The sequence below is a fragment of the Artemia sp. Qi Xiang Cuo genome, chromosome 2 (assembly GCF_049724085.1).
Source record: "Artemia sp. Qi Xiang Cuo chromosome 2, ASM4972408v1, whole genome shotgun sequence".
In the NCBI taxonomy this organism is placed as follows: Eukaryota; Metazoa; Arthropoda; class Branchiopoda; order Anostraca; family Artemiidae; genus Artemia; species Artemia sp. Qi Xiang Cuo.
Genome location: NC_142795.1, coordinates 49,889,102 through 49,912,967, shown reverse-complemented (window position 1 = coordinate 49,912,967; position 23,866 = coordinate 49,889,102). Strand labels below are relative to the sequence as shown.

General features: G+C 38.0%; 1 protein-coding gene across 1 annotated transcript in view; it reads left to right on the top strand.

Moving 5' to 3' along the window:
* The window catches only part of LOC148955332 (cathepsin O-like), a 58,988-nt gene that overhangs the window by 23,963 nt on the left and 11,159 nt on the right, over positions 1–23,866 (top strand). Inside the window, exons 3-4 of the mRNA XM_089101565.1 lie at positions 7,543–7,678; positions 21,781–21,932. Coding sequence (XP_088957691.1) covers positions 7,543–7,678; positions 21,781–21,932 — 288 coding nt within the window. The remainder of the gene's footprint in view (positions 1–7,542; positions 7,679–21,780; positions 21,933–23,866) is intronic.

Genomic DNA, 23,866 nt, shown 5'->3' with positions numbered 1-23,866 from the left:
AAATATGCTTTCTATCTGGAAATCAACTACCCTGAACGAAATGACTATCTCAAAATTTTGATTGGATGTGTATGGGGAAATGATTGGTGTGGGGGAGGCTAGTTGCCCTCCGATCACTTTCGACTGTCAAAAAGGGCACTAGCCCTTTGAATTTCCAGTCAAATGAGCTTTTATTGAAGTTTCTACGACAACGCCTTCTTTAAAATCCTTATATACCCCCAGGGCATAACTTAAAACCCTTCCCCTGAGGGTCGTGGGGGAGTATCCTCCTCAAAAACATATTTTCTATCTGGAAATCCACTACGCTGAACAAAATGGCTATCTCAAAATTTTGATTGGATGTGTTTGGGCGAATGATGGGCATGGGGGAAGGGGGGCTAGTTGCCCTCTAAACATTTTCGACTATTAAAAAGGGTACTAGCCCTTTGAATTTCCATTCGAATGAGCCTGTTTTGAAGTTTCTACGACAACGCCTTCTATAAAAACCTTATATGTCCTCAGAGCATAACTTAAAACACTTGCCCTGAGGGTTGTGGGGGAGGGTCCTCCTCAAAAACATACTTTCTTTACGGAAAACAACTATGCTGAATAAAATGGATATCTCAAAATTTTGATTGGATGTATTTGAGGGAATTATGTGCGTGGGGGGGGGGATTGTTGCCCCCCAATCACTTTTGACTATTAAAAAGGGCACTGGCCCTTTGAATTTCCAATCGAATGAGCCTGTTTTGAAGTTTCTACGACAACGCCTTCATAAAAACCTTATATGCCCCCAGGGCATAACTTAAAACCCTTGCCATGAGGATTGTAGGGGAGTGTACCATTAAAAATGGTACTAGCCCTTTGAATTTCCAATCAAATGAGCCTGTTTTGAAGTTTCTACGACAACGCCTTCTATAAAAACCTTATATGCCCCAAGGGTATAACTTAAAACCCTTGCCCTGAGGGTTTTGAGGGAGTTTCCTCCTCAAAAACATATTTTCTATCTGGAAAACAACTACGCTGAACAACATGGCTGTCTTAAAATTTTGATTTGATGTGTTTGGGGGAATGATGGGCGTGGGGGGGGGGCTAGTTGCCCTCCAATCACTTTCGACTATTAAAAAGCCTACTAGCCATTCCAATTTCCAATCGAATGAGCCCTTTTCGAAGTTTCTACGACAATGCCTTCTATAAAAACCTTATATGCCTCCAGGGCATAAATTAAAACCCTTGCCCTGAGGATTGTGGGGGAGTGTCCTCCTAAAAAACCTATTTTCTGTCTGAAAATCAACTACACTGAACAAAATGGCTATCTCAAAATTTTGATTGGATGTGTTTGGGGGAATGATGGGCGTGGGGTGGCTAGTTGCCCTCTAATCACTTTCAACCATTACAAATGGTACTAGCCCTCTGAATTTCCAATCAAATGAGCCCTTTTGAAGAGTCTACGACAACGCTTTCAATAAAACTTTATATGTCCCCAGGGCATAACTTACAACCCTTGCACTGAGGGCTCTGAGGGGGTTATCATCCTAAAAGACAAAATTTCCAGAACTTTCAACTACGTTGAACAAAATTGATATCTCAAAATTTTAATCCGATGTGTTTGGGAAAATGGCGGGTGTGAGAGGGGCGTTAGTCGCTATCCAATCACTTTAAACTTTTAAAAAAGGCACTAGCCCTTTCAATGAAGGGGTGTTAGTTGCCTTCCAATCCCTTTCGACTATTAAAAAGGGCAATAGCCATTTCAATTTCCAATTGAATGAGCCCTTTTGAAGTTTCTACGACTACGCTTTCAATAAAAACTTCATATGCCCCCAGGGCATAACTTACAACCCTTGCCCTGAGGGCTGTGAGAGGGGGAAGGGGTTGTCATCCTTTAAGACCTAATTTCCAAAACTTTCAACTACGTTGAATAAAATGGCTATCTCTAAATTTTGATTGGATGTATTTAGGGAAAAGGTGGGCGTGAGCGGGAGGTTAGTTGCCCTCAAATCACTTTCGACAATTAAAAAGTGTACTAGTTGTTTGAATTTCAAATCGAATGAGCCCTTTTTCAAATTTCTTCGACAAAGATTTCAATAAAAACCTTATATGCCCCCAGGGCATAACATATAATCCTTGCCCTGACGATTGTGGGGGAGTGTCCTCCTGAAAAATATGTTTTCTATCTGGAAATCAACTACCCTGAACAAAATGGTTATCTCAAAATTTTTATTGGATGTGTTTGGGGGACTAATGGGTGTGGGAGGGGGGGGATAGTTGCCCTCCAATCACTTTCGACTATTAAAAAGGGCACTAGCCCTTTGAATTTCCAGTCGAATGAGCTTTTATTGAAGTTTCTACGACAACACCTTCTTTAAAAACCTTATATACCCCCAGGGCATAACTTAAAACCCTTATTCTAAGGGATGTGGGGGAGTGTCCTCCTCAAAAACATATTTTCTATCTGGAAATCAACTACGCTGAACAAAATGGCTATCTCAAAATTGTTATTGGATGTGTTTGGGGGAATGAAGGGCGTGGAGGGGCAAGGTGCCCTCCAATCACTTTCGACTATTAAAAAGGGCACTAGCCCTTTGAATTTCCAATCGAATGAGCCTGTTTTGAAGTTTCTACAACAACGCCTTCTATAAAAACCTTATATGCCCCGAGGGCATAACATAAAGTCCGTCCCCTGAGGTTTGTGAGGGATTCTCCTCCCCAAAAAAATATTTTCCATCACGAAAACAATTTCGCTGAACTAATTGGCTAACTCACAATTTTGATTGTAGGTATTGAGGGGAATGATTTGCGTGGGGGGGGGCTAGTTTCCCTCCAATCCCTATGAACTATTATAGTAGGCATTAATACAGTGAAATACCGCATGATAGCCCGTTCTGCTATGCCGCGACGTAAACACAGGCTATAAAAACCTTTGTTTTCCTAAGTGCAAGGATTAATACCTATGCCCTGCTAGTTGTGGGGACGTGTCCTCCACAAAACATATTTTCTTTGTGAAAATCAACTACGCTGAAGAAGATGGCTAGTCAAAATGTTGATTGAATGTGTTTGGGGGAATGATGGGCGGGGGGCGAGTTACCCTTCAATCACTTTCGACTTTTAAAAAGGGCACTAGCCATTCCAAGTTCCAATCGAATGAGCCCTTTTCGAAGTTTCTACGACAAGTCCTCCGATACGAAGTGCCCGGGTATGGATAACCAAAAAAAAAACAACACATTTTGCCCACATCGTGCATTACTTAAGCAGCGGTAGCTCGCTGCCCATGATTCAGTAATCGTTCACTGGGCAGGATATTGATAAGTTTAATTTACAACGAAAATTCACTAAAAAAAACTCAAACCGAAAAAAAAAATGATTTTACTTTCATAACTGACAGTCACTAATGTCATAAAAAATTGACACATTAATTTATGAGGCAACTTATTGGCAGCATCAGCCGCATCATCAATAGTTTGTAATATTGGGGAATTGCAATTTAATATTATTTAAAATCAAGAACTAATAAGCCATGGCATAAACTCTGGAAATGCTGTTATTTCTTCCTATAGTTTGTAGAGTTTCAATCTATGATGCAAATTTCTAAGATTAGTCTATAATTTCAACACTATTTCACTTCAGATTTATTGACAAAGTGATAACCTACAAGTCACACCGTATTGAGCGAATTCCAATCATATAAAGATATTCTAAAATGCTTTATTTTCCTGCTGTAAAAAAACATTCTAGAGCACTATATGTTTTAACTCTACAAAAATCATGTATTATTTTGCGGTTTCAGGGAACTGCTAGTTTTTCAAAATTCTGCAATTAAATTTGTAAGTGCCCTTTTTAAGTCACCAAAAACATTGGATGGCAAATAGCGCCCCCCCCCTCCCTACAGGCCCCCTCCCCGCAAACTAGTCCTATAAAAATTTTGAGATAGCCATTTCGTTTAAAATACGAGTATCGCATGTATCGTATCGAGAATGCCTAGTAAAGAGCGAACCACAGCCCATAGTAACCAAAAGTTAAAATTGTGTTTTGAAAAAAAGTGCCCAGTGAAAAAAATCCCATCTGACACTTTCTCAGGAATGTTAACTATTATTTCGGTTCGTCTGAAAAGTAAAAGTTTATCGCAAAAAGAAACTTATGGTGATTTCGAAAAAAAACCCTCAAACCCGTAGAAAACGATATAAGATCAAAATGGAAAGTGTAGCACTGGAAACGGATCTATCTAAACCTATGAGCAGGGAAATTACAATCCCCCTCCCTGAACGACTATGGAAATCACTTTTTTGCGTTAGTAGCACTGTTCTGCTTCCTGTTGTTTTTTTTTTTTTTTTTTTTTTTTTTTCCAACAAGCCTAGCGGGCTACCAGAACATCATAGAGAGATTCTTAATGGCTCATTAAAAAGCTATTTCTCATATCTACGTGCTTTTTATGAATTCTGCTTTCTGCAAATGCCATATGACAATAAAACGACACTTTTTGTGCCAGTTATGAAGAAATGGCACTACAAGACTACTAGAGCATCGTAGACAGTTTTTTCAGAGCTCACATAAAAGATATTGCACATATCTACGTCTTTCATGTAAATTCCACCATCATCAAGTTCCAAATGACACTAAAAACGGCACTTTTGGTATCGTGTCTCAAGTAGAAAAGCTGGGGCTATTGATCTAACAGAACTTATAAGAGTGATGTTTAATGGCTCATTTGAAAGCTATTGCTCTTATATACCTGTTTCTTTTTTTTTCAATTTTACACTCGCAAGTGCGATATAGCACTGAAAACAAAACTTATGGTGCCACATCCTAAGTGGAAAAGCTCTGAAGTACAAAACAGGTATCATTATGATAATTATATGTCCAATCCCTTAACTGGAGGTTCACAATAACCCCTCTCGTACACTCCCCTCCCAGTCCCCTTAAAAAGTTTCATAAATCGTCTACTCATCAGGAAGCTACTGGAACATTAGCAGGCTACCACACTGTCGTAGATAGATGTTTAATGGCTCAATTATAAGGTATTGCTTATATTCACTAGGTTTTTAAAAATTCTACCATCTACTAGATCTCACAGATTTTAATGTCAACTAGTTTCTGAGGAGAATTTGCAATGAACTCTTTGTCATGGTTGAAGCATTAGCTGTAACCTAGTAAAGAGCGAATCACAGCGCACAGTAATTAAAAATTACAAAATGTTAAAACAGTCGTTTTTTCTTCTTTATTCCAGGCCTAGCGGGTTACTAGAACATCATAGAGAGATGCTTAAGAGCTCATTAAAAAGCTATTTCCCATATGTACGTGATTTATATAAATTTCGTCGTGTGCAAGTGCCATAGGGTACGAAAAAGGCACTATTTATGCTGTTTCTCGAGGGGTGGGGCTAGCGGGCTACCAGAACATCGTAGATAGATTTTTGATAGCTCATATAAAAGATCTTGCTCACATCTTCATTCTTCCTATAAATTCAGCCATCTGCAGGGTTCAAATAGCACTAAAAATGGCACTTTTGGTGCCGTTTCTCAAGTGGAAAGCTAGGGCGAGTGGGCTCTAGCTACTAGAACTTTTTAGAGTGATGTTTAATGGCTCATTTGAAAACTGTTGCTCATATTTACGTGCTTTTTATCAATTCTACCATTCGTAAGTGAGATATAGCACTGAAAACAACATTTTTGGTGCCACTTCTTAAGTAGAAAATCTTGAAATCATAAAATTATATTATTGTAATAATTATGGTCCGAAACCTTTAACTGGAGGTTTGCAAGAACACCCCCTACAACTTCCTCCTCCAGCCCCCCTTAATTAGCTACACAATTAAAGTCCTACAAACACCAATATATTAAATTGCATTATTAAATGCGCGGCTCTGCTAGTAGAGCGCTGGAGTCCAAATTAGATTATATTGTGTTGGATTCCGGCTTAGATTTTCTTTCGATAATGGCTTGTCCCTGTTTATGATAACTTGTCAGATAATCCACTATTTGTGTAAACGTGATGTAATCATTTTATAAGGCATATCCCGGGAAGGGTGATTTTAAACCTATTACTCGTATCTACGTGCGATTTATAAATTTTACCATCCAACAGTGCCATATAGCACTAAAAACGGCACTTTTGGTACCACTTCTTAAGTGAAAGAGTTTGGAAGCATAAAACGGTACCATTGCAATAATTATGGTCGAAAGCCCTTAACTGGAGGTTTGTAAGATCCCCTCACATTAACTCCCCCTCCAGACCCTCTTAGTAAGTTTCATAAGTCGCCTAGTCATAATTAAAAGTAAAAGATTATTGCGAAAACAAATTAACTAAAACTAAAAACTTTTCAACTAAACATCTACCAAAAATTAAGCTTGACTGATCAACAGTTTTGAGTTGAACATTCAAACTTCACTCTGTGATGAAGCCTGTGTGCTAGTACTAACGGCGGTAATTGAGGGGAAGGGACGTCGTTACCCCCCTTAGTTCTTGCCCTTGCCTAGGCTTTGAAATCACCTTTTTTTGGTCATTTCATTGGAAAAGGCACTTGTTTCATTGAAAAAAGTTGGGAAAGCAACCGAAAGTGCACTATATGAGAATGTGCTATCAAGTCAAATTGATAAAAAGCGATTAAGTATAAATATAAGCTCTTAAATGAGCCCTTAAACAGCTTTCTCTTGTCACGGTAGCCTTCTAGTTTCTGCTAGTCAGTAGGTGATTTATAAAGGGGATAAGAGTAAGTGTGATAATTATAGAGGCAATTAAGATAGTTATAGAAGAAAATTAAAGTTTTTTTCCAAAGGAAAGTAAATAGCAACATTAAAACATAAAGCGAACAGAAAACAATCCGTATATGAGGGTGATCATCATTTACGCCAAATTTTGACTTCCTATACTCATTGTGTTAAGAAGCCTTAAGAACGGCTTCCCTTGAACCTGGGCGATTGGAATAGAATGGAAAGTATTCTATAAGAATGGAATAGCTTGTGGAAGTAATAAATAATGTGCATTTGCTTTAAGCAATATAGTTCAGTTGGAATGTTTTAACGGCAATCGGTTGCACATTTATTGCACTCACAAATGCTTTCATAAATGTTTTGAGCAAGGGGCAGCCCCCCCATATATTAAGTTATGCTCGTTTTAAGATTTAAGGTCGCTCTTTACTTTCATTTGCAAAAACCGTAGTTCTTTATGTTTTATTTTGTGAGGATCCCCGTTGCAGAGCTTAAGCTCCGTGGATCTAGATCCTCCCCTCCAGGGAATAAGATTGAAAAGTAGATGTTTGTGTTCGTTTTTGAACGAGTAACAGCTATGTGAAGACCCTTCAGTTACTTAGAGTTAAAATTATAGAGTTATTGTTTTTCTTTGTTAGAATTCCTTCTGTAGGCTTATGTTCAGAAATTAGCTTAAAGAAAACCCAATTTTTTGGGGAAGCTCTAACTTCTGCACTTATCTTGAGAATTATTTCAAACTATGTTCCATAACTAAGGTTGTCAATCTGTATGAAAATGGACATGATTTAAAAATAGAGATGTGCGACTGGGGAGAGAATTTAATAAGAATGCTGATTTTGAAATTATCAGCTGTCAATTTTAGGAGAGAAAAAGGCCTCGTTACAAGTGTAAAGACCCAGTTTCAATGTGGAGCTTGCTGGGCATTTTCCACTGTCGGTGTGCTGGAAACCATGTATGCCAAGAAAACTGGGAAGCTAGTGGATTTGAGCTCACAACAGGTAACACACATTTTATCAAAATTAAATTTCAGAGCGTCTAAATTTTTTTTAGATAGAAATGAATAGCAATGTTAAAACTCAAAGCGACCAAAAATAATCTTACATTTAAGAAAAGGCTGCCACCCCTTACTCCCTTATCTCCCCCCGCTGCCCCTCTATACGCAGTACTTCAACAAATGCTCTTCTGGAAGTCGTTTTAGAATGCAAAAGATGAGCCAAATGGTAATACTACTACAACTAACAACTCACCGCAGCACCAAGCCGCCTGGGACCAACACACTTACGCACGCTTCTCCTCTATCCCAATCTATTCAAATCCTCCCTCTTTACACCCTCCCAGGAAGTTCCCATTTCTCCTAAGTCTTTCTCTACAACATCCTTCCATCCCAAAAGTGGACGACCTGCTTCTCGTTTAGCCCTAGACGGTTGACCGGAAAGGACAATCTTTGGCAATCTGACACTCTTCATCCGCCTAACGTGCCCTAGCCATCTCAACCTTTATATCATTATAGCCTTAGAAAGTTGAATGTAACCACATTTTTCGTAGAGCCTACTGTTTGAAATACGGTCAATCAGTTGGTACCCAAAACGATCCGTAGGCGATTTCTCTGGAAAACACCTAGCAAATCTACATCAGTTTTTTTGTTTGGAGCGCCCATGTTTCCGAACCATATTTGACCACTGGCATCACTGTAGCTTTCAATATTGTAGTCTTGGTTCACAGACTTATTTTCCTATTCTTCCAAATTTCTTTAAGTGTGAAAAAACACCCTCAGCCTTGGCTATTCTATTTTTAACATCTTCAAGGCATCCACCATCTTTACTAGTAAAACTACCGAGGTGTCAACTTGATCGATTTTTTCGTTACCAAGCGTCACCTTTTCATCTTGACTTATTCCTAGCCTTAGCGGCTTAGTCTTCTTAACATTAATTTTCGAACCTATTTTTTCTCCCTGAACTCACAAAACCTCTAAAAGTTCATTCATACTTTTATCTACGATACTTAAGTCAGCAGCATAATCAAAGTCTTTTCTTCCTCATTTGATTCGTGTTCTCCCGTTGCCTTTCCTGTGTTCCTTAAGACAAAGTCCATCAAGATGATCCATATAAAAAAAACTCCTGATTTAATACAAAACCAGCTGCTAACCTCATTTCCTAACTTAACCGTAGCAGTTTTATTCTCGTACATAGCACTAATCACCTTAATGCATTTGTCTGGTACATAATACAAGGATAAGACCTTTATCAATGCTCTTCTATCAACTGAATTGACTTGCTCATAATAAAACTGAAGACTAAAGGTATTTGACGACTCTAGTACTTCTCAATTATTAACCGAAGGGTGAAAAATTCGGTCGACACATCCTCTACCCCTAAAACTACACAGTTCATCCCTTAAATCTTTGTCTACAGTATCTCTCAAGTCTAAAACGTATCATTATACTAAGAAATTTGCTACCTACAGAAACCAAGCTAATGCCTCTATAATTACCACACTCACTCTTATAACCTTTCTTATACAGGGGTTTAATTAGGGTTTTCCCAAAACCGCTAGGCACTTCTTCTTTTTCAAAAATCATATTCATAATCTTCAGTAACTTGTTTCTAATCTCATGGCCACCATATTTAAGAAACTCATTTACCATAATATCATCACATGCGGCCTTTTATTTTTAAATCCTTTTACTACTGTCACTAATTCTTCGTCACAAAATAAATCTTCTTTCTCATCCAAGGTGTCACAAACTTTTTCAGTTTCCTCTATCTATTCCCGTAACTCTATCCGGGTTTAGCACATTCTAAAATTTTCCTCTCACCTCTCTTTAACTCTTTCCTTGTCACTAATTGTGTCCCCATTCCTATCTTTAACCGTGACAAGCCCAGATTGACTACTCTTTCTCAATTTATTAACATGCCAGTACAGTATTTTACTATTATACCGTCTAGATGCATTTTCCAGATCTTTGGCAATTTTATCTATGGGCTCCATTTCACACCTCCTTAGAGTGTTCATTCTTGAAGCTTTGAGATGAAAAGTTGAAATTTAGCATTGAGAGCCGACGGTTGAGAAACAGCAGTCCTCTCATATATCACATAGTTTCTGCTTGTCTTAAGTGTTAGTGCTGTTCTTACTTTCATATACAATTTTTATTTATTTATATATCTTAAATATTTTCGGTTTTAGTACTTTATTTGGTGAGAAATCCTAAATATAATATAACTACCGCCCCTCCCAGCAGTCCTCCGATCCTCACACCAAAGTTTGACTAGTACTTTACAGAAAGTATTTTAGAATGCAACAAACACTGGTAGTTGCGAGTATCTCATTTACCGATTACTTTTCAAAACACTTTTGGAAAACAATTTTACTGTTTAAAGCAAATACAAATGCAACAGAATGAGGTGTTTCCTCCTCAAAGCAATCACTTGAGAAATGTAAGCGAAGCATTGCTATACAGAAGTAGGTGTGCAAATAAGTTCGTGCCGTTTTAGTAACAAGTTGTGTAACCTCTTTATCAAGGTCGTATCCAGGAAATTATTGGGGGGGGGGTCTCCTCTGGTTGGACCTAATTCATGTCTAACGGTAAAAGAAGACAATAGATTGGAACATAAAATACTGTATATCGAAGTTAAGAGACGTAATAGTTACACAATGAATTCACAGAACAAAATCAATTCGATGTGTTTTTTGAGTTGCGAACATGTCAATAACTGTACCAGTGTCAATAGCAACATCCCTATGCACTGATAGTAACGCTAGACCTGCCAAAGGTTCCTCACCGGCTGCATTTCGTAGCCATGTCTTAAGCCGTCGCAAGGTAGAGAAAGTCCTTTCCGGTGTAGCAGTTTAAATATGCCAAGTAGCTACAATTGTAAGAAGGCGGCTGATGTTTGGAGAGAAATCAGCATTGCACATATCAAGTGCAGCCAAAGCCGAGACTGGTCTTTCTTGGTTGTTAACGTTCTGCCACTTTGTTTTCCACAATTTCAGTTCGTGGCTTAGGGCATCTGGCTCTGGTAAAGGGTCGGAGTAAATATTAATATTCTCACTGATTTCTGCGTCAGACAAGTTTCTTTTGTCTAAGTTCAAAGGTATTAAACCGTTTAAAGCTGTCAAAATTGTACAATACACCTTAAATATCGCTTTGAGTGATGACGTGATATAGTCCATGAATATAACGTATACGAACGTTCTGTTCGCCTCCTATGGTGAATAGATTTCGCAGGGGTTGTTTTAACAGTCGCCGATTCTTGGAAATACTAGCTCTTCCTTCATAGCTCTGGCAAAATCTTCAATTTTTGAAATACAATGAGTTGAATGAAGAATCTGCGTCTTCGCAAAGGCCCACAATTGTCTGCACTACAGTTTCAACGTGGTCGCATGCAAGCGCCAAGTCACAGTCAACAGCCTGAAGAACTTTACACAGCGGCAACGTAAGACCAAAGAGTCCTTTGGTACGAATAAACTGATCAGAAACTGTCCTTGCTCCATAGAGCTTGCTAACTGATGGGCCTTTGCGGAAGTCTCAGCATTCGCATTTCCTTCTTGAAGCTCTTCCAGTGCTTCTAAAATTGGCTAATAATAAGAATCCACAAGGCGGTTAACGGTATCGTGCCTCTCCACTCACCGTGTTTCAAAAAGGGTAATGAGAATAGTTTTTATAGATTCTGGCATGCATTGTCGAATTCTGTCTTTGAGTATCTGGGTACGGGAGGGAGATGAGCCAAAAAAGCTGCAGATCAGAGATATTGTCATAAAACACGTTTTCATGACTGGAATGGAGCAAGCTGAAGCGATCGCTCGGTTGAGTGCATGTGCTCCACAGTGGACGTAAATTGCTCGTGGATACTGCTATCTAGCCCAAGCTTGAGTGCCTCTCAGGTGCCCACTCATAGCAGTAGCTCCGTCATATCCCTGTCCTACAAGCTTGCTCAAATCCAAACCATGGTTTTCAAGGTTTCTACTATTATGGTGGCCAGACCTTGTCCGGTTAAATCTGATACGGGAGCAAACCACAGAAAATCTTCGCACAAAGCTCTGTTTGAAACATACCGAACACAAAAGGACGACAGGTCTGTGTTTCTTATGTCAGATGTTTCATCCGCTAAAACCGAATAGCACACACATTCGTTTACACTTTTAACAATTTTAGCTTGAATCATCTTTCCACACACACCATTAAGCTCATTTTATACTACTGGGGACGGATACATCCCATTTCCTACACTTTTTCAATGTGCTTTTTCTGATCGTCATCATCACACCACATTCTCATTCTCAAAAGAGCACGGAAATTTCCATCGTTTAGTGCTTGTTCTTTTTCTTCGGGACGCAGGGGACCGTGATCATTCGTGCCACAAAGGGCTAGCTGATGTCGACAAAAAAAAACAATAGTTTTTTCAACCGGTTTGAGTCTCATGCGATTTTCTTTTGCTTGAGCTTTTCGAGCATCATCTAACTTGAAGAGAATATTGTCTTGCTTGCCTTTCTGTACGGCTACAAAGCCCTCCGCAAGTACAGCACTTCCTATATGGAAATTAAATTTACTGTGACAAGCGAAAACTTCAATCGCGTCTTTCCACGCTGTAAATGGTATTAGGATCAGTGCTCCAAGCCTTAGGTGATATCCTTTACCGGAGCATTCAGCTGCAAAGATTACACAGTATTTGCAGAAAACACCAGCTTCGCTGAAACCTTAAATTACGTTTGCCTCATGCTGGAAACGAATAGCCCTCGTCTGGCAGCCACGGAGATTCAAATAACTGCAACTTCGCAGTAACGTCTAAATCACAGGCCCTGTTGACAGCTTGTCCAGTGTCGTTTTGTGGGATCTGAAGATGGTTGCTGCCTTGGGAAGTCTCCTGCGTTGACGAGTCGTCACGCAGGATATATACATCAAAACATAGGATATATACATCAAAATAGGATAATTGGTATTTCCGGAAAGAGGTTCTTAGAGGTAAGTCAATAAGCTAATAATTTCAAGCATTTAATCTAGAATAATTTTAGTAATAACTATATTGATGGATAGCTTAGATTCTTAACTATTCATTGATATATACAATTCTTCTCAATTCCTCTTGGGTAACAAGGTGTGACGGTTTTATTTTTACACAATTTTGCTTAATCCGATACTGGTCTTTTACCCTAACGTACCTGTTCTGAGATTCGCATTCTGGCTCTGGTTGCCGGGTATCCACACTTTCTATTGCGGGCCTTTTCCCTTGAAAGTATCGAAATAAATCGTTATCCGCTTGTCGCTTCCTCATTGTTTCAGTGTTAGATAAAAACTGACCTGGGGTTGGATTGCACCAGCTAAGAGAAGGCTGAGCTGAAGAAGAAGATATGCTGCCTAATTCTAATAGTTAACTCTATTGCTCACTCAATGGCAACTAGTTGAAGCTAAGCCGGTAATTATAGTAATCTTGTGATTTGGTAAGTTTAAAATATTCGAGTTTCATAAAGAGGTCAAAGTGTCGAAAAAAGCAATTTTCTCGGACATTTCGGGGGGGGGGGGAAGGGTTCAAACCCCCTACTCCCCCTGGATACGGCCATGCTCTTCATTATTCCATAGATGCACATTTTCGAACATTCATTGGAAAGTTGCTGTCGTTAGGCATAAACGTCAGTATAAATTGTTTAGTTGAATTATTAAATATAAAAAAACAAGTTTTTCATCTGAAAGTAAGGAGCAACATTAAAACTTGAAACGAACAGAAATTATTACATATATGGGGGAAGAAGTTGCTCCTCCTCAATATCCCGCTCTTTACGCTTTTTTTTTGTACTTGAAAACTTCTTATTGTTCTAATTAAACAAACATAGTGTTTCAGAAGTCGTTCTTAATGGATTGGGACAAAATTCAAACTAGCGTAAGAAGCGAGGTTTTGAGAAGGAGCAATCCCCCTCCCCCTCATATACGTAATAATTTCTGTTTGTTTAAAGTTTTAATATTGCTCCTTAGTTTCAGATGAAAAACGTGTTTGTTTTTTTTAAATTTAACTTCTGATTGCTTTTTAAATAATGCCAGGAAATCTAGCTACACCTACACGGAAAAATCCCTCCTCCCCACGGATATATCCTCTAGACAATTCAATGCTACTACTACTATTAACAATTCACCGCAGCACTAAGTCGCCTGAGGCCAGCACAGCTACGCACGCTCCTCGTCCATCCCAATCTATTCCAAGCCTCCCTCTTTACACCCTCCCAGGAAGTTCCCATTTCCTTTAAATCTTTCTTTATGACATCCTCCCACCCCAGACGAGGACGACCTGCTTTCCGTTTAGCCCTAGACGGTTTGCCGAAAAGGACAATCTTCGGCGATCTGTCGTCCTTCATCCGCAGAACGTGCTCTGGCCATCTCAACCTTTCTTTCGTTATAGCCGTAGACAGCGGGATTGAACCAAATTTTTCGTACAGACTACAGTTTGAAATACGGTCAGTCAGACTGGTACCCAGAACAATCCGTTGGCAATTTCTCTGGAACACATCTAGCAAACCTTCATCCGCTTTTCGGAGCGCTCATGCTTCAGAGCTATATTTGACTACTGTCATCATTGTGCCTTCCTAAATTCTAATCTTGGTTTGCAGACTTATTTTGCTATTCTTCCAAACTCTTTTTAACTGTGAAAAAACACCCTGAGCCTTGGCTATTCTACTTTTAACATCTTCACTGCTTCCACCGTCTTTACTAATAATACTAACAAGGTAAGTGAAGCTGCTCACCTGGTCAATCTTTTCTTTACCTAACGTCACCTTTTCATCTTCACTTATCCCTAGCCTTAGTGACTTAGTCTTCTTAACAATAATTTTCAAACCTATTCTAGTTAAACTCGCAAAACCTCTAAAAATTCATTAATTTTATTCACGTTTTCATCTAGGATGCTTAAATCATCAGCATAATCGAAGTCCAGGAGAGTTTTTCCTTCCCATTTGATTCCATGGTCTCCTATTGCCTTTCCTGTGCTTCTTAAGACAAAGTCTATCAAAATGATCCATGTACAGGGGCATATAACACAACACTGCTTAACTCCTGACAAAACCAGATGCTAACCTCTTTTCCTACCTTAACCGCAGCAGTATTATTCTCGTACATAACACTAATCACTTTAATGTATTTGTCTGGTATACCATACAAGGACAAGAACTTTGCTAAAGCTCTTCTATAAGCGGAATCGAACGCTTTCTCATAATCTATAAAACTGAGGATCAAAGGTGTTTGACAACTAAGGCACTTCTCAGTTATTAACCTAAGAGCAAAAATTTGGTCGACATGTCCTCTATCTTTTCTAAAACTGCACTGTTCTTCTCTTAAAACTTTGTCTACAGCATCTCTCAGTCTCAAAAGTATCATATTACTAAGTGTTGGGGTTCCACCCCGTTTTTTTTTCTTTTCAGATAAATGAGCTATTTTCTTTTCTGTAATTACAGTTGCCTATAAGATAATTTTCAATTGTAAATTAAACTCGTCGTCAAGGCAACCATTTTGCAAGAGAAAGTAAATCACTTGTATTACAAATTAATATGAGTCTTCGCATTGGGTTTCTAGAACTCAAGTCAGTGATTCTGAAAAAATGTGTACGGCTAATTCACCTGAAGGAACCTGAAACAATTGATTGGCCTACGTAACACTAAGCCACACCCCAAGTGCCAAGATCCTTGAAGTTTGGTAAAACTTTTAAGTTATTTTGCATTGAGAGCCCACATTGAGACCCCGTTTGGAGAGTCTGTTTTTTTTCAGAGTTTATATATGTGTTTTTTTGTGAACTTCTTTTGGACGATTACAAATCAGCTATTTTCTACAGCTGTGTAGACTATTTCTCCAGGAGCACTGGCAAGATGGGAAGAGATCTGCCAGGAATTACTGTCACTATCATATCTACAGGGGGGGGGGGTCCGTTTACCTTCCAAGGAGATAGCTAGAGATTTTAGTGGTGACCCGCGTTGGGTGGTGCACCCTTGGCCTTAGAGTTTGGCCATTTGACCGTTCGATCACGTTATCATACCCTGGGACCTGGTATATTATAAATTGGGTATTAACACACCTTATATTTTCAGAACCGTGGTGGTAAGCTCGGAGATCCCATTGTAATATTTGGTGCCAGCGGGGCTTTCCTCTTCAGTAAGTGGTGTAGCACCATTTTTGTACCAATAAGAGATGACACCCGTACCTTACCACTCGAATAATAAGTAATTTGCTACCTACAGAGACCAGAATAATGCCTCGATAATTACAACACTCACTTTTATCTCCCTTCTTATACAGTGGTTTAATTAAGGTTTTCCTAAAATAGTTAGGTACTTCCCCTTTTTCAAAAATCATATTCATAATCTTCAGTAACTTATTTCTAACCTGAGAGCCACCATATTTAAGTAACTCATTACCACACTATCAGCACCTGGAGCCTTATTATTGTTTAATCATTTTAGTACTGTCGCTAATTCTTCCTCACAAAACAAATCTTTCCTCACATCCAAGGTATCACAAAATTTTTTATTTTCCTCTATATCTTTTCCTGCAACTGTATCTCGGTTTAGCACACTCTCAAAATTTTCTGCTTGTCTCTCTTTAACTACTTCCTTTCACAAAATGTGGCCCCGTTCCTATCTTTAACTGGGACAAGTTCGGATTGACTACTCCCTCCCAATTTATTAACATGCCAGTACAATATTGTACTATTATGCCGTCTAGCTGCATATACCAGATCCTCGGCAATTTGATCCATGGCCTCCACTTCACACCTCCTTAGTTCATACTTTAATGCTTTCTCCACTTTCTTTACAATTCTTTTGTTTTCATATGATCTATCACTCAGATAATTGTTGTACAAGCCCCTTCTCCTCTCTAAACATAAAACTTTTTCTCTAATATTCCTATTTACAGTCTTAACTTTCTTCCCTAAGACACCATCAGCAACTTCATAAATTATTTTTCTAAAATTATTCCCACCATTTTCCACATTGTCAAATTTTAAACTCTCAAGTTTAGTATTCAAGTGTTGCAATTGTTCCATTTCTCTCAAATTCTCATCCTGGAGTCTACCAACATCATACCTTCCCGGTAGGTAGTTACCCTTCCGAAGTTTCAGCTGTAAATTAACCATAGACACTACTAGAGAGTGATCTTTACTTTTAACATGAATAACAGCACTCCTATATACCCTAGTATCTTGTATTGATCCTGCCAGTCTTCGGTTTACTATAACATTATCAATAAGGTTTGCTGTCTTACCATATCGTGAATACCGTGCCAACTTATGGGCCATTTTATGACCAAACACCGTATTGGTTATAACTAGATTGTTCTACCTACAAAATTGCAAAAGTCTATAGCCATTACTATTTTCTTTTCCTACACCAAATTTACCTAGGTTTGGATACCATCTATTCCTATTTTTACCGACCTGGGCGTTAAAATCTTCTAGTAAAAACACACTATTTCTACCTGGGACCCTGTCTATTTGCTCCTGTAGCTGTAAGTAAAAGTCATCTGAGTCCCTAGTATCTCCGCCAGTCGGTTCAACAGGGGCATATACTACTATAAAAGATACCCTGAAAGTTTTGGTCATAAAACGAGCAATTAGTATTCTATTATTAATACCTACCCAGCCTAAACAAGACTTAGCAGCTTCCTTATTCATCATGAGCCCTACTCCCTGTTTATGTACCCCATCCTTCCTGCCTGAGTAAATAAATTCTATATCACCTCCCCTGGGATATGAGTTTCTGAAACTCCTAATAAGTCCAGTTCGAATCGTCTGAATTTGTCAGTCAAAATGTCGATACGATAGTCATTTTGTAATTTAGTAACATTTCAATTTTCATGTTCTTTAAATAATTGAAATTATTTTGGCGTCAGGAAAAACAATGATCCCGGATACCAGTGCAGGACGGGGAGCACTTAAGCCGGCTTAGAATCTGACAGCAAGAAGTCCCTGGGACCTCCACTATGAATGGAGGCCTTGTTAAAATCCTGGGCCCATCTTGGTCACAACATGGTTTTCAACACTTGGCGATGCTCTTCTATCAACAAGAGTCGAAATCCTGCAGACAATCCCGAGCCTATTACCTCCGACTCATTATATATTCATGCCTACAAATATTATGCTACTACTGGGAGGCAACCCATAGTAGATAAATTAGCTAGGAAGAGGTTTTTCAGCCCAAAAACGCCCGCCAAAACAGACCAAGCCCAGAAGAATTATCCATTAATCAGAATCCCGCACGACTGCCGCGTCGTTTACTAGGCTATAATTTCCTCAAGGGGTGCCACTCCTCAAGTGGGAATAGAGTTGACCGTAAGGTCTCCAGTCTTGCAGGCACCCCAAAAGGGTCGAGGCAGCCCTTTGCAGAGGCTGTTGTCCATAGATCTGGATCTTACGCCCTGCTGCAGTTGTCCCCCTATAGTGGATCCTTCGACTAATATGGATCCCCTGGGACAAGGTCCCCCCTTGGTTTGTGCCTCCTATGGAGGTACCCTACCTATCTGTAGGGCGTTCCCCTATCGCCACCCGGGGACATGCTGAGTGGCCTGGGGGAGGACCCTAAAGAGCAGTAGACTCATAAAGCTTTTTTTGGTGGGGGGATAAACAATTTTTGGGGTAAATATCTTAAATTATGTTCGGAAAAAGCTTACAAGGGAACACAATTATTCAAAACCTTAAAAAAAATAAACCAAAAATTTTAAGCTTAGTAGAAATCGGACTTGCTGTAATAATCAAATATCTTTGAATAGACTTAGTATGAAAAGACATTTAATTGCGCAAAGAGCAAAAAACTGGTAATTGCAAAAATATTTGTATATATTTAACAAGGGATTGCAACAGTTCGAAACCTTAAAAAATAAAACCAAAAGTTTGAAGCTTAGTAGAAATCGCTGTTAGAAATTGGACTTGCTTTAATAAACAAATATCTTTGAAAAGACACAGTATGAAAAGACATTAAATTGCGTAAAGAGCAAAAAACTCCCCATGAAAAATTATCCTCGTGGGGAATCCCACCAGGAGAAAATCCCCCCTCCACCCAAAAAATGTGTGCATACTTCCCAATAACAAGTACAATACGTAAACAATGGGCAAATTTTGTAACTTAAAAACCTTTCCCAGGAGCTTTTTTGAGGGTAATGTGGGGGGTCGAGTATCTCCAAAGCCATGGTTTTTCGGCCTTTCAACCATCCTGAACAAAATGACTATCTCAAAATTTTGATCGGACGATTTTGAGAAAAAGGGGCGAAGGGGTCTATTTTCCCTCCAATTTTTTTGATCACTTAAAAATGGCACTAGAACTTTTAATTTTCGTTAGAATGACCGATATTCTAGGACCACTGGGTCGATACAATCACCCATGGGAAAAACAGAACAAAAAACAAACAAATAAAAACGCACCCGTGATCTTTCTTCTGGCTAAAAATAAAAAATTCCACATTTTTGCAGATAGGAGCTTGAAACCTCTAATTTAGGGTTCTCGGATATGCTGAATCTGATGGTGTGATTTCCATTAAGATTCCACGTTTTTTATGGGGTGTTTCCCCCTTTTATTTGAAAATCAGGCAAATTTTCTCAGGCTCGTAACCTTTGATGGGTAAGACTAAACTTAATGAAACTTATATATTTGAAATCAGCATAAAAGGCAGGTTCTTTCGATGTTCCTATTGGTATCAAAATTTTATTTTTTAGAGTTTCGGTTACTATTGAGCCGGGTCGCTCCTTACTTACAGTTCCGTTACCACGGACTGTTTGATAAACAACAATATATTTTACTTCATTGAATATAGTGAATATTGTTCCGAATAATAGCTTTTTTGCGGTGAATTTTACTTCATTAGTGCAATACAAAGAAAAATGCTTCCAAAGGCCATTATATTTTAGTGAATGTATATGGTAACCTTGCTGTAGCTGAAAAAACGTGTCTAAGTGGTTTGTATGTTTTAAAAGTGGCAATTTTGATCTAGAAGATAGGGAACATGCTGGAACACCAAAAATTGAGCAGCCAAATTAAGACAAATAAAAGGAATGAAAAAACTAAGTGATTATGGAAAATTCTGTCTATATTCTTAAATATAGGTGGAATGTATGGTGAATGTCCTATAGGTTTTATTTTTATATTGAATTCTTTTTAATTCTTCTTTTCGTGTTTTTTTTTGCGGCTGCGGGCTGAATTATCATATTAAGGTAAGACAAAGAAATTAATTTACTTGCTTCTTTCTTTTTTGAAATACGAATGGAACGAGCTTTGCTTGACGAAAAGGCAGTTTTTTCTAAAGAATTTTTATTTTATTTTATTTGACAAGCCTTTTTGCACATTGACAGTGACATATTATTCTATACTATCAACAATCAGTTTTCGTTGTAATGTGCATTTCAAAACATTTAGTACAGCCGCTCATCTTCAGCAAAAATCATTCCAATTGTTCCAAGCAGTTGCAGTCATAAATAGTCGTACTCTAATCCCAAGTAGCCACAGTTGCAAGTAGTCGCTGTCGTAGGTGAAGTTGCAAGCAGTCATAGTCACAGACGTCACAGTTGCAAGCATTTGCAGTTATAATTGTAGTAATGGATGAGAAAGTTTAAAGTTCATACCCTTAGCCGTTTCTAAGAACTTGCAGATACACCCTTTGGAATGCTTTAGATTAAAATCTTCTTTTGATTTAGATTAAAAACCCCTTGGACATTTCCTGAAGTTTTACCTTAATAACCTTAGCCTTTTCGGACACTAATTCCGCTATTTAATAAGGCAACTAATGATTGTGATTGTAAAATGGAGGGAAAAGCTTTGGATATATCAACCGCGCATACATACATACTCCTTTTCATCATCTTATGACGTTTCATTATACACAAAAACACAGAATGTGGATTTTGGACTCCTAATTCTTGTCTGAAACCAAACTGGTGATCACTTAAATCACACTTTTCGCACAGAAGCTTGCTAAGCACAGAGATTACGGTTATAGGTCTATATGAATTGCTTAGCGTTTTGTCCTTATTCTTTTAGTCACACATGTCACTAGCCCTTCATATATTGGTTTAGGGACGTACTGTTGGGGCAAAATTATCTGGAATAACAACGCTAGGTGTTCGAACGGTAGACGTGTGCTGTACTGCAAATGCTCTACTTGCAGACCATTCTTCCGAGGAGCTTTTCCTATTCTCAAAAGACGAGAGTGAGTAGATAACATAGAAGATGTAATAGTGATGTCATTTTTTGCGAGATTTAGCCTTGACAATTTTCTGTATAAATTCATGCTTTACATGGTTGCTTGATTGCTTGCTTTGTCTGGGTTAAAGTGGAAAGTGTAAGTTTAGTAACATTTCCCCACAATTACTGCGGATTTTTCTGTCTTGATTTATTGACGTAAGACGTTTCAAGATGCCGAATCTAATGGTGTGATTTTTATTAAGATCGCTTGACTTTTTAGAGATGTTTCTTCCCTTTTCCGAAAATCAGTCAAATTTTCTCAGGCTCGTAGCTTTTAATGGGTAACATTAAACTTAATGAACTTTATATATTTGGAATCAGCATAAAATTTTGTATGTATATAAATATATATACATATATATATATATATATATATATATATATATATATATATATATATATATATATATATATATATATATATATATATATATATATATATATATATATATATATATATATATATATATATATATATATATATATATATATATATATATATATATATATATCAATTGTTATAAAAGTTCCGTTTTTTCGAGTTTCGGTTACTATTGGGCCGAGTCGTTCCTTACTTACAGTTCGATACCACGAACTGTAAGATGAACGATATTTCTGATGAAAGGTTCAATGTTCTTTTTGATGGTTCTATAAGATCGGGAGAGGGTTCATTCACACGGAAATTAAAAGCTTTAGTGCCCTTTTCAATTGACTGAAAAGATTGTGCCAAGGAAAAGGGACGTTTTCTGCCATTTTGTGGCGCCAAACTACATTTTTATCCCCGAAGAGGACCAAGTTTTATATTCCTTTGTCATTAAATGACATCGCTCGATTATGCTTGCCATAACTGAGGAATTGGAAACCCAACCGATTGCTTAAGTATCGCTTGATTTCTGTACAGGTTTTGGATTGTGCAGTCGGGAATTTCGGATGCTTTGGAGGAGACACCTGCTCTGCTCTTGCCTGGATGAGTTCAAACACTACTCGAATAGTTCCCGAAGAAGAATACCCCCTGACTTTTAAAATGCAAAGATGCAAAGCTGGGACGAAAAGGTAATGCAGTAATACTATTTTAGTAGAGTCGATAGCCATAACAGGTCTGTATTATTCAGAGTTCTAAAATCCCCTTTGGTTTAAATGGGGGTTTCAGGGGTTAATTAGAAGACTTTAAAAGAAGTGCGTTCTTTTCTGTTGTATGTTTTTTTTTTTATATGAATTGATGCTTTTGAGGTAGATCATAGACTCCAATACTTTTTTTTTTACTTTATCGCTTCTTTATCTTTCAGACGTGATTAGGACGAGGGTTATTAAGTTCATTATTGTACGAAGTGTAAACAGAAAAGTTACAATATGCCTCATAGAAATAGAGTTACCTTTGCCTTGTGCAAGACCTTTATGAAAAGGACAGGGATAGTAGGGAACAGGTTCTCTTATATTCGAAACCTTGGCTGAAGAGCTGCAAGGCTTAATACCTATAAGAAAAACAGCCTGCTTAAATCTGCCGTCCCTTTCTTGTAGACAAAAATAGTATCATAACATTAATGGAAAACAAGCATACCTTTTATTTATAATATTATTTTTGCCTCGTAATCCATTTTAATTTTATTTGTTACACAGCTACAAAAGTAGAGCCGTAAAATAACCAGATTCTTCCCGTAAAATTGGCAAAGTGCCGAAATGTTTCTGCTTGAGACAGCTAGTATGTTTATTATAATACAACTCCTATTTATGTTTAGTTCTCATTTCTTTTTTTGCTTCGACTTGTTTTGCCTTTTTTCTCTCATTCTATCCTTGATTATTTTGTTTTACTTTTTCTTGCTTCTTTGTGTGTCGTGTGACAAGTGTACTAATGCGTATTTATTATATTTTTGAATAAAAAAAAAAGAAAAAAGAAAATAACCAACTGAGTAATATTGTTTCTTTGTGTGTTGTATTTTTTTTATACATATTTCACTGTCTTAGTTGTGGATTAATAAAAATAAATGAATATAATTTTATTGAGGCTTTATAAAAGTCCGTAAATTACCTGTAAGAACATGAGCCCTAGCATTTTGTGCGCTACCTTTGCTTTCTCCGAAAAAAGGACAGAATCAAAGTTAGGAGGGAGAGGAACAAAGGAGGAAACTAATTCTAATTTCCACAACATCTTCCAGAAGGTGTTGTTGGATCTAAGTGAAACAAAGCGAGTAGGAAGAGTTGTCACAAAAGAGGCAATTGTGTCTTTTAAGACTCTGTGTCTCTTCTAGCATATCTGGGGGAAGAGGCTCGTAAATTCTAATCGTCAGCACATATACCATAAAAGAGCTTCGGATCCCAACCAAACATGGTAGGACGTTGGTGCTTTATGATATGTTTGTTACCTGATTTGATCCCTGTGGGGGATAAGGGTTTTAAAAACATTTTTGTTGTTAGCCTAATTACTAAGCGGGGTGGTAGCATTCATTTACCTAAACTTAATAAAAAGCTGCAATTATGTATTTTCACTGTCGAGCTAGACCTCAGAGAAGTCTCTCTCAGACACCAGACCCCTGTGAGGTGCAGTCGTTATGTGTATTCACCAGAACGGATTATTGTGATCTTATAAGGATTATAATTTCACTTTGGTTGGGGCTGTTAGTTGGAGTAGCTAAAAATTTGTGCAGACGTTAAGTGTTTCTAGTCCGATAGCCTACACAACATTTGAAGCCAGCAAGCAAGTACATAGAAACTTTTAGGTCTTGATTCGTATTTTGGTTAATGTGTGTCTTCACATCCGTAAACCATTTTAAGGACCGCTCATGGCTGCATAAAATCCCCCAACCCAAAACCATCATAGGTGATCAAAACAGAGACTCTGTGGGTACAGAGATCATCAAAAAATAATCTTCTGTGTATCTATTTTATCCTGGCCTCTTCTATAAAAACAACTATTTCTGGAGACGTCTATTTCCTCGGCAAATTTGAAACTGAATATCCGGAATTTTTCCCCATGAGGTATAGTTGCATGT